We start from the raw sequence: 12,130 nt of genomic DNA, 5'->3' as shown, positions 1-12,130 counted from the left end.
ATAACAGTTAAATTGAGTTCCTGAGAAAGAACCACATGAAAGAATGTCAGATAGATGTAAATAACAAAAAAAAAATGGCATTACTATATAAAAAAAGCAGTAATACTGAATCTTACATGAACTGTCACAACACAAGCACTGCATACCTCAAAACATTCCTTTCATACGAATGTAAACAAATACACAATCATTTTTCTTTAGTTTAGTTTAGGCTGATGAATTTATATGTTGTTGCTTAGATATCTAAACAATGGATAGGCTAGGATATGCTAAAACATTAAGGAATAATATGTGGAATACTATATGGAAAAAATAATGAAGCTCCAGATTTAAAAATAAAATAAAGCAAAAAGACATTGAAGGAGTGTTTTCCTCAAATGTTATTCCATCAATCACTTCAAATAGGACTGTTACACTAATCTGAATCAAGGATTTTTTGTGTGTGTCTTTACTTATTTAGTTATATATAATATATATGCAAATATGTATGGCTTAATTATCTTTAGTATTCTGATATCACCTTGAATAATTCTCACTTAACACATATAAGAAAAATGCATATTTTAACATAGTTAGGAATTGATATTTCAAAGTATGCCTATAATTTGACAGAAACAAAGGACTATTGTGCTCCATCACAGCAACATTTTAAGCTACAGAAAACAGGACAGAGTGACTCATGAACGATGCCAACAGTGCCTCAGACGTTAGGATCCTAAAGGGATACCCAGCCAGTCACCTGGAGGGATCTGATGTCTGGAAAAGCCATGTACCTCCAGGGCCAGCAATGTCTGCGGAGCTGCACGCACTCAGCATCAGCCTCATTGCACTTAGGATCTCGATGTGTTACGGCGTTGGACGTTCTGTTTTGAAGACGCTGAGTGACACCTGTTAGTGCTGCTGCTCTGTCTCACTGCCAGTGTTCAGCAGCAGACACTGTGCTGGACGCTGCCTGAGTACGTCCAGCTGAGACTGCTGCCACAAATGAGCTTTGCAGTAACGGTCTTGCTCCTGATCCTTTGTGGGGAAATGCGTGTGCCGATGATACAGGTTTACTAAAATGATCTATTACACATCAGACCACAACATCACTGAACTCAGCTATAACCTTTGCAATCTGTTTCACAAAATTAATATTGGATACAATCATAAGAGGAAGCCATCCACACAATACATTTATCAACACACGGTTTAAAATGGTCTAATTTTAGACCCTTAGTAAAAATGGATCCACAGGACCTGCCTGTGAATGGCAAGAAAAGGCCATTTCAAATAGAAAAACACTGCCCATGCAACATTCTTCACACACTAGACAATGAAATCACACCCAAATTGTCACGTGCTCACACTTCCTATTACACCCCAATAAGCAGAAGGAATTAAAGCAGCTTTAAGGTTATGTCACAATTCTGAAATGTTGAAAATACAATAGAACAGACAAAAATCACGGTGTGAATGCAACAGCATCAGTAACATCATTAGGGAATTAGAGAGCAGGTTTCTTTCTTTCTTTCTTTTTTGTTTCTTTTCTTTTTTTTTTTTTTTTTAAAACTTTTTTTCTTTCTTATGTTATTGCACAGAGACCTTTTATCACATGTTCTTCAGCTTTTATGCATCTTCCTAAATGTGAAATAAGTGCTATGGGTAAAATAAAAATGTAGAAAAGAAGAACAGCAGCACGATTTGTCAAAGTTAATCCCTATAATTTAGTAGGAAAAAAACACAACCCCTGCTATAAACAAAATATAAGTGCTCTTTATTCATTTAAAAAATAACGCTGACAGTTGCAGAAGTCCTGTAAATGTTAATCTGAGTAGGGGGATGCTGACCTCAAATATAAATAGGCCTAGAAATGATAGACTGCAGACCTTGGTGAAGACCAGGGCTTCAAGTGTAATTATCAACAGAGTTATTTACAGTAAAACTGACCTGAACTTTCAAGAGTGCCATTTTTAGGACCTGGCCCTGCAAGCTTCTGACTCCCCAGGATGCCTCCAGCCTCAGCTGAAGTTACACCTGAACAAGCACTGCAGGATCAGCTCCTAAAGGATCAGTTAAAGGCCCTACTGTATTTGAGATTAGTCGTATCTGGAGTACCCTATACAATAGTTTACACATATACAGGCTGACAAGCTCCGGTCTGATCCACCACACCTTTATCCTCTACATCAGATCTCGCAGACTGGCCAACTTCCATTCCGGAAGGTTTGGGATACCTGAACGGATAGCCGTTGTCATCGAAGAACCTTCGGAAAGTAAACTCATAGAAAGCATGTTCTGTGTGTTTGTTATTGGAAGAGGCTAGTGGATCCCATGTCCTGGTGCTGTCACCACTAGCATCGTTCCAAGGACTTTCTTCATCAACTGGATCAAAATTAGAAGTGTCCATTGGATGGCTGATCTTTGGAACGTAGGGAGCTGGCTGCCTGCGGATATCAGTAGAGAAGTCCATAGAGTGAAAGAAAGAATGGGCCTTAATGTCATCTGCTCCATTTCTTCCAAGTCTGTCCTCAGCAGCACAGCAGAGCTTTGTGATGAGGTCGGTTGCCTCAGGGCTTAGCTTGATCTGTGAGGGAATGTGCAGTGTGCTTTCCCAGTTTATCACCTGGAGGTAAGAAAGGTATTAAACTTCTAATCTTGGGAACGGAATCCTTCTGATTGTCAACATTAACTGTACAGAAGTATGCATGCAACTAACTAGTCAGCTCACAGTATGCCCAAAGAAGGGCCTCGGGGATGATCAAGAGGGATGGAGCACCTCTCCTGTGGAGACAGACTGAGAGGGCTGGGACTATTCAGTCTGGAAAGGAGAAGGCTCAGAGGAGACCTTATTGTGGCCTTCCAGTACCTTAAGGGGGCCTACAGGAAAGATCATCGAATCATAGAATCAGTAAGGTTGGAAAAGACCTCAGAGATCATCAAGTCCAACCTATCACCCAACACCTCATGACTAACTAAACCATGGCACCAAGTGCCACGTCCAATCCCCTCTTGAACACCTCCAGGGACGGTGACTCCACCACCTCCCTGGGCAGCACATTCCAATGGCCAATCACTCTTTCTGCGAAGGACTTTCTCCTCATCTTGAGCCTAAACTTCCCCTGGCACAGCTTGAGACTGTGTCCTCTTGTTCTGGTGCTGGTTGCCTGGGAGAAGAGACCAAGCCCCAGCTGGCTACAACCTCCTTTCAGGTAGTGGTAGAGAGCAATAAGGTCATCCCTGAGCCTCCTCTTCTCCAGGCTAAACAACCCCAGCTCTCTCAGCCTCTCCTCGTAGGGCTTGTGCTCGAGGCCTCTCCCCAGCCTTGTTGACCTTCTCTGGACACATTCAATAGTCTCAATATCCTTCTTCAATTGAGGGGCCCAGACCTGGACACAGGACTCAAGGTGTGGCCTAACCAATGCAGAGTACAGGGGCACAATGACTTCCCTGCTCCTGCTGGCCACACTATTCCTAATGCAGGCCAGGATGCCGTTGGCCTTCTTGGCCACCTGGGCACACTGCTGGCTTGTATTCAGCCAGCAGTCAACCAATACCCCCAGGTCCCTTTCTGTTTGGCTGCTCTCCAGCCACTCTGTTCCCGGCCTGTAGCACTGCATGGGGTTGTTGGACCAAAGTGCAGCACCTGCCACTTGGACTTGTGAAATGCAATCCTGTTGGACTCTGCCCATCTGTCCAGCCTGTCAATGTGAAGGACTTTTTAGGATGTTGGATATTGATAAGACTAGGGGGAATTGAGCAAAACTAGAAATGAGTAGATTAAGATTGGACGTCAGGAAGAAGTTCGTCACCATGAGGGTGGTGAGACACTGCTCCAGGTTGCCCAGTGAGGTGGTAGGAGCCCCATTACTGGAGGTTTTTAAGGCCAGGCTGGATGTGGCTCCGAGCAACCTGATGTAGTGTGAGGTGTCTGTGCCCATGGCAGGGGGGTTGGAACTAGATGATCCTCGAGGTCCCTTCCAACCCTGACAATTCTATGATTCTATACTTATTTTAGAGGTTCAGGAACCCAGTGGTCAGATTGCATCAGTTGTTAATAATTGCTTTAACTAATCAAGAAACTTTGACTAATAGAAGATAAAAGGCGCAATTCCATTTTTAAGAAAGGCAAATTCCTTCCTGAATGCACCCATAGTCAGATTTGAGGGCACGTGTAATTTACACACGACTTCATGGAATGACTTCAAGGAATTACTTCATTTCATCTCCAAAATGGAAACTAGGAAAAGCGGTCACAAGATACATCCTTTCTAATAAAAACTCCCCGTTTGACTTTGAAACACTTACACTGCCAACTGCACACACTGCCAACTGGCACATCAGCTTCCTCACATCTGATAGGCACTCTGAGGAATTCAGATGGATCAGCTTGGGCTTAAGGAATGAGAAACGTGCTGAGAAGACTCACAAAACTAACAACTACCTATGCAGTTGGACAAGTCACTTCCAGCCTCATATTCAGTATCTTCATTGACTGGGAAAGGATTTGTGCCTGCACAGAACTAATTAAAATCAGGCTTTTTAAAACCACTACTCCTTTCTCTAGTAAAACAAAAGAGGATAGGTGTGTGAATGGAGAAGGTTAAAAGTCTACTACCACAGATTGGAATTTTGTGTCAGCTTACCTTCAGTTGGGTTTCTGTGGGTGTAGGAGCCAGAAAAGGAGGCTGTCCCACTAACATCTCAAAGAGGATCACACCAACACTCCACCAGTCACAAAGCTGAGTATATCCTGAGAGGCAAGACAAAAGGTTGACCTCCATCAGTAAAAGGAGTATGTGTATAGAGTTACTTGCAATTAAGTATCAAAACATACAGTGCAGATTTCTGTCTTTTCTCAGACAAACAACTTGTGATGTAAGAACAAAGGACTCCCAATCCACCCTCATCATGAAATTGCTTCTACTTGCTGATCTAAATGCTACTGCTGTCAGTAAAAGCCTAATCCTGTTGTCTGGGAATCTTTCTGCATAAATTAAATTCTCAACAAAACTGAGTGGTGAGATCATATAATTAAAAAGAATGAAGAGGGTTTTTTAATGCCCTGTCCCACAGTTGTGCAACTACACAGCACAAAATGGATGTGAAAGAATAACAAAAAGGTGTAGCGACTGATATCCCCCCCCAGGTTCAGTGGAAGTGACACCACCAATTTGAAAAGGTGCTGAAAGATACAGCCTGTATCTAGAGACAGCAGAAAGCCACAGACTACTCACTGAGCAAGTTCCAAGCAGAAAACAATTTCAGTCACTTAATTGCTGTGACAAGACAAGTAAGGTGTATGTCTGAGATCTCCAAAAAGCAATGGAGGATTTAAACACAGATTTCAGTGGATGACTTGTGTCATCAGGTGATGCAGGGACCAGTGTGAAATCTCTCAAGTTCAGAAACATGAGGCTTAGGATTTGGTTTACAGATAACTTTGAATATCTAATCTCCTTACTACAGTGACCATCTCTGTTCTGCGTGGATAGCCACCAAGTATTGTCTAAACTCCTCTAACTGAGCTTTTGAATGCAGGGTAATTTTGTGGAATATTTTTGGTGGGTTTCCCCAAGATTCTGGCTGTGAATCTTGTTTCCACAAGTTCACAGCATAAATGTTTAAGTGGCCCATCTGAATCAGCACTTCAGAAGCATCAGCTGGCTACTCACTGGTCTCTGTGAACTTGCCAGTGGCCGTAGTCATAGTGCCCGACAGATAATCTGCTTTGTATTTGAAAAATATCACTGCTGACATCTTCTGACACCTTTATTAGCAGCCTCAAAGGCCTCAGAATGTAGATATACACAGACACACAAAGTCTGACCATCATCAGTGTCAACAATGTGATGCTAAAAAGTGGATCATGTAGAGGAATCTGTTCTCCCTAACCCGAACTAAGTGTTTGCAGCCTTTCAGCATGGCAATCTTCCAAAGCAGCAAGCTTAAGGGGGGAAAAAACCAGGCATTTCAAAACATTCATATTCACTTAAACACAAGAAAAATGAAGGCTATCTACCTTTACGAAGCAGGACTTCAGGAGCAATATAATTAGGGGTTCCAACTAGTGAGTGTGCTAGACATCTCTGATGCTGCTTCTTAGCTCTTTGTTCCAATGTCTTCAGCCTATCTCCACATCTACAGTTTGACACATCATCCCAAAGATCACTGGGCTCCATGCTGTCTTGTCTGATATGGCTCCCTTTCAAATGGGAGAGAAAGTTTACATTAATGATCATAAAACAAAACACACAAAAAGTATTTGTCTAGATCCAGTTGTGCCATCTTCTACTCTTACCAAAGAACAGCATTTAAACTTCAACCCCAGTTTGTTTCCTTCTACCCTCCCATTCATGACTGGTTTTCCATAACAAGCAAAAGGTCTCTGTCTCAGCACGAGGAAGGCTGCTCCCACATGGGATGTACAGAACAATGGGGTACAGTTAGGCTAGCTACACCAATTGTGGCTAGCTACAGCAGTTGTTGAGGCTTTTTTTGACAACACATGCCAGTGCTCCTCAATGCCACACACACAAGGCACATGGACTACTTTAAATCTGTTATCTCACCATCAAAAGAGATCCTGAAAACATGTATAAACTGAAAAATTGCTGCTGCTGCAGTAGTCGGCCACATTACTGATAGGGATGTGAACAGGACTAGAAAAAAAGGACTGGAAACAAACTGAATGAGCCAGAGAGACACAGACACACCATGCTGTCGTGGACTGTTTGTCAATGCGTACACCACCCCTGTTTTCTGAGCTGGCATGTTTGCCAAGTGGTACCTGTTTGTTTCAAAATAAATCATGCAATACCATCACAAATAAAGTCTAAGAACATTACCTTTCTGATAATATTTTGAATTGTGAGTCCACCTGAATCCAGTACACAGTCCAAAGTCAGTCAGTTTGATGTGCCCATCGAGGTCTATCAGAATGTTGTCGGGCTTGATGTCTCGATGAATGAATCCCATTTTGTGCACACTCTCGATAGCCAAGGTCAGTTCTGCAATATAAAATCTAGCCAGACGCTCTGGAAAAACCTCCATCCGAATCAGCAGACTCATCATATCCCCACCAGGGATGTAGTCCATCACAAAGTACAAGTTGTCTTTATCTTGGAAGGAATAATAGAGTTTAACCACCCATTCATTGTCTGCCTCAGCAAGTATGTCCCTCTCTGCTTTGACGTGAGCCACCTGGTTCCGGTTTAGCACATCCTTCTTGCGCAGAGTCTTCATGGCATAGAGGGCATGGGTATCCACCTTGCAGGCCAGGCACACTTCTCCAAATGCACCAATACCCAGAGTCTTGATTTTCACAAACATAGATTTGTCCATTTTGGCCCTTTTAAGTCTGTTGTAGTTGGACTCCTTCTGGTAGAGAATTTTCCTCATTTGTTCCTGTTCAGCTTCACAGAGGCCAGCCTTTGTAAAGGGAAGAAAACCACAAGAGCAAGTACGGTTACACTCACAGCGAGAGAACCAGGGACAAGCATTCCCAAAGCATTTCTCAGAAAAGTTAGCCAAGAACCAGAAAGGATGCATTCATGAGAAGATACTCTCCTCTCAGTCTGCTGAGGTATTCTGAATACTGGTAAATTCACTGTGCCCTAACTCATTCCCTGAATTTACCACATCCAAGATGGGTCTGCGCTTTTAATTTGACTGAACAAATACTGCCAGAGAGGGGAATGGAACAAACCTGATCACGGGATTTGGTTTACACCTTTCAGCCTACACACAGCAGTTCACTTTGTTGATTGAATGGTTCTCCAGGAACACTCACATTAATAGTTCCCACCTTGAGTACTTGCAATTAAGAAGGTGGTTTTGACCTACACATTCCAAGTGCCTTGGGAACCTTCTTTAGAAACTGGTTTTTCTTCCTCTGTGAAAAGCAGCCTCCACTTTCAAAGTCTGCAGATCTCTTGAACTCACAGAAGTCCTAAGAACTACTCTCTTTTCCCTTCCAAAACATGTGCATATATATCTCTCAGGCCTGCCCTCAGCCCCTGCAGCCTAAACCTGGTGCTATTTTCCCTTTAAATGTATTATTTTGCCTCTCTACCCAAGCTGTAAAAAGCTGGCTTGTCTGCCTCCTGTCTCCAGCATGCCTCCAAGTAACTACAAGTAAGATTTCACATGGCTGTGGGGAGCAATCTCCTGAAAAAGTGGGAGGCAGTGGTATCCAACCAGACCTTCTCCACCCTTCAAGACAGAGCCTACACACTGTCAACTCTGCCCACTTCTGTGCCTGTCCCTCTCCTGAGAGCCACTGAAGCACCTAGGCTGATCCCCAAGTTCCTCTGCTAAGTTGGCCTCTGCAGCATTGCCTCTTTCTTTCTGCGTATGAAACAAATGAGCCACTTTGAGAGAAATACTAGTGCCTGGTGAGAAAAGGCAACGGGGAGGAGGGCAGAGGGAGTTGTAGCTGACTGATTAGCAGCCTAGAGACCCAAGCATACGCCCACACAGCTGCTGCTTAGATTGATTTAATTTTCTGTCTGTAGTCTAGGTCTTCAAAGACGAATGTGGGCAGCCAGACTACGCAGTGAGAACCCCATGGCATAAAATGAAATTAGTATGAATAAAGGGTGGAGGAGGTCTGCTGAAACTTGCAGAACAGGTAGGATGAATTTTTAGACTGAAGGCGACAGCCAAATCAAAACAAGTAACACTGTTTTTAAAATGTAAGGCAACTACCATCCATAACAAAGCAAGTGTTGATTGTTTTCAAATAATTACTGTGTTGTGGGTTTGGTAAATGCTAGAATAATGTGATAGGCAGGTAGCCAAAATCTCCTGAGCATATCATTCCAGCCACTGATGATGTTGCTAGGGGAAGGAGTTGTTTCTGTTTATAGGTGAATTATCTGAGTGATGAAGTGAAGGAAAATTGAAGAGTCAGAAGGGAACAACTAATGCAATTAGCTGCTGTTCTGCTTCTCTAGAGATTATTCCCTATTTTAATTTCAGAATATCCAAGCACAATCTGTACTTGCAGTGAGGATAAACTATTAACTGTCACTAAAATGCCAGCCTTTCCAAAATTTTAGAAGCTATTTGTTTACTTTTACCCTCAACAAACAAACTGCTGAGCTTTCTGGACCAATGTAAGCATCAAATTAATTGACTCTGCAAGTTGTGCTAGGGAAGACCGAGTAGTTAATTATTATGCATTATGTGTTAGTAATAGCTTTCCATAGAGTTTACCCTTAAATACAAAAGCAGACTCATCATATTCTACTCATGTAGGGAAATTACAAACAAAACTGCCAGAGCCACCATCAGAACTTGGCAGCTCTCTTTTAAGCAGCCCTATCAGTCAATAATCTTAGGTTTGAGAGCTACAATCAGGCATGAAAGAAGCTCCTTCATTCAAAGTGCACTTCCCTTAGACCTGCTTCTGGAACGAGTTCCAGCAAGGGTCCCACATTGAGTTCAAGCTGGCCAAGATACGATTCCTTGAATTATATTATTATTTCTATGTGTTCAACAGGCAACTGCCAGTCAAGTATTACAAACTCATCTGAAGATATGGCACAGTGAATATACTGCCAAGTTCAACAGAGGCTGTGGTGAATGAGTGACTATCATGGAGCAGTGAGGAAGAACTGGAGCAAAGGGAAAAACCTTTCAGAGCTTTCAAGAGCTACCAAAGCACTGCTACAATTATCAGAGCCTCAAATATGGCTTATGAGTTCTTGACTCAGCAACCCTCGTACTTTCCTACTATAGGAGAGTTCTGCTTCCATTTTACCTTTCAGGTATGAAGATATATTACTTCACATCTCAATTTTTTCAAACAGCCTCCCAGACCTTCATTCACCTCTCTGGGTGAAAACAGCCTGGTATAGGGAAGTGTTGGATACCTACTGCTTCCAGTGGAAACTGTCTTTATACATTTTTTGACTGATTAAACCCAGTCATAATCATTACGACCCCATTAGCTTTTATTGTAACAAAACAAGGGGAATTACTTTAGCCATTTCTTGCTCCAGTTGCAATCTTCTGTTAATTTTCTGCTGGTAGGTCTTTATGACGTTTTCCACATGCTGTTCCATGTAGAACTTGAAGGCAAAAGGTGAGTAGCTCTTTATTCGCGACTCTCGCTTTTCTTCATCTTTGCCATTCCTCCGCACAGGCACCGGGGATGTCTGAATCTGCTTTTTATCCTTGCTTGCCTTTTCAGCTTTAGTGTTCTTGCTGCTTTTATCGTTTCGCTCGCTGTTCTCCTCAGCCTTATTGCACGTTGAATTGGGAACCACGCGAAGGGTCTGCTCTACGCCCATGCACAAGCAGTTGATATCAAACTGCTCAGAGCTACCGGGAAGTAACAAATGCTTGGGATACGGTGGCGGTGGACACCTCAGTTCCTGGTTACCGTAATCCACGTCTAGTTGATAGGCATTAGCTGCTCCAACAGGTGGCACATGCTGCTCAATGATCTCCAAGCCATCCACAGCTGGTGCTTGTGCAGGTAACCAACCAGGATGGGAAGGTCCCACTGCAGTCTGAGGCTCAGGTCTCATCACTCGCATGCTCTTCACTGGCTGGAGAATATGAGCGGATGTGACCGCTGTGATTGTATTTGGAGACGTAATTGAAGGATCAGGCTTCCCTGGAGGAACTTGTCTTATAGACACTGTCACCTGTGGCTGTTGCTGGTGGCTGTTAAATGAGTTTGTTCTGCTCGGCACCGTGGCGTCGGGCCGGAAGGATACGTGTTGCCGTGGAGATGTTTCTATTCCTGGATTTTGCAAAGAATCTCGGCGTGACGGCGTTGCTGCCTGCCACTGCTGAACTTGAGTATTATTCATGTCATAGAGGTCCATGTTTAGGCTATTTCTAGATGGAGTTAATAGATTTTGTGGTGGACTGTCTGAAAAATCATTGGCAAAGGCAGGGCCTCTGGATATCGCATGCATTTGATGAGAAGAGGGACTCGTCTGTTTGTGATGAGAATGTGATATATACAGGCTTGCTGGTGCCTGCTGAAATGCATGACCAGAATTATTCTGAACAACTGCCCCTTTATTTGGGAGATTGGTGTATCCTCCCTCCTGCTGCATCTTGTTCTGGAAGGATGGACTCCGCTGAACACCATAACCCATAGGTTCCCCCTGCACCATCATGTGCTGCCTACTGTAATGTTGGCTGTTGGAGCCATGGGATGCCTGTAGCTGCAAGGCTTGATTGCTGTGATTAGCCACTGGATAATTAATCACAGAAGACTCAATATTTGTAGGGTATGTTTTCTGCTGATGGCTTGCTGGTGTGCTGTGAGTGCCTACTCCAGAGGGTCGCTGTACAGGAGCGTTCATAGCTGTAGACTGCGAAGTGGAGATTAAATAGTCCATGTATGGCCTTGGAACTTCAGTAAGCATATTTGCACCTTCTGCTCCGAAGCCTGTCCCTTCATAGGCTGCACCACTGATTTGATGGTAGGACGGAAAAGATTCATTTGATCCTTCAAAGCTTGGCCTGCGGGTTACATTATTTGGCACAATGCCCTTTCCTTTAGAAAAAGAACACAGAAGAAGAAAGTTAGGAAACAATTCAGGTGAATCAATCGCTTTGTGTTACTCATCCATCTATACCTACAGACATACACACACACACACAGAGTTATAAAAACACCTCACAAAATCTAAATTAAGCACTCAGAACATTTGAAGTTACAGGTGCCAAGTATTACTACTGATAATGAGCTACTGGCCCACAACACTGCTCATGCCAAGAATCATCAGGGAGCCCTATCAAATCATGAAAATAGAAGCACAAATTCCTTAACTGTGAAATCATCAGATTACACTACAGCCTGGCTTTTTTAAAGCTGGACCAGTATTACCAGGCATTACTCACAGACAAGAGGAAGATACAGAGCAGGGCGTTAAGTACATCACCAAGAGGAGAAGAAAGCTCCTGGAAGGACTGTGAATACAACTTAAAGTCGACATTCCTGTAAGCTATTAGGTCATCACATAGTCCACCTCTCTACAGTGAGCTCTCTGCTGATGCTGGGGACTGATCTGTTTACATCCCTCTATTTCATCATTCTCCTCAAAACCCCTTGTTTTCCTCTCACAATAAAGGCTTACAGTTTGTCCTGTATCCTTTCCAATGTGTTGGACACAGAGTATCC

The 12,130-nt window shown here is 43.1% G+C and overlaps 1 protein-coding gene across 1 annotated transcript in view; it reads right to left on the bottom strand.

Annotated features, from left to right (window-relative positions):
• Positions 1-1,867: 1,867 nt before the first annotated feature.
• The window catches only part of LATS2 (large tumor suppressor kinase 2), a 52,202-nt gene continuing 41,939 nt past the window's right edge, over positions 1,868-12,130 (bottom strand). The window contains exons 4-8 of the mRNA XM_009903983.2: positions 9,966-11,503; positions 6,828-7,410; positions 6,002-6,184; positions 4,626-4,732; positions 1,868-2,605 (exon numbers count right to left, since the gene is read on the bottom strand). Of these exons, the coding sequence (XP_009902285.1) occupies positions 2,111-2,605; positions 4,626-4,732; positions 6,002-6,184; positions 6,828-7,410; positions 9,966-11,503 (2,906 nt within the window). The 3' untranslated portion in view covers positions 1,868-2,110. The remainder of the gene's footprint in view (positions 2,606-4,625; positions 4,733-6,001; positions 6,185-6,827; positions 7,411-9,965; positions 11,504-12,130) is intronic.

This window comes from Dryobates pubescens, chromosome 10 (assembly GCF_014839835.1).
Source record: "Dryobates pubescens isolate bDryPub1 chromosome 10, bDryPub1.pri, whole genome shotgun sequence".
In the NCBI taxonomy this organism is placed as follows: Eukaryota; Metazoa; Chordata; class Aves; order Piciformes; family Picidae; genus Dryobates; species Dryobates pubescens.
The sequence above is the reverse complement of the archived record's forward strand: the minus strand, read 5'-3'. Positions and strand labels throughout refer to the sequence as shown.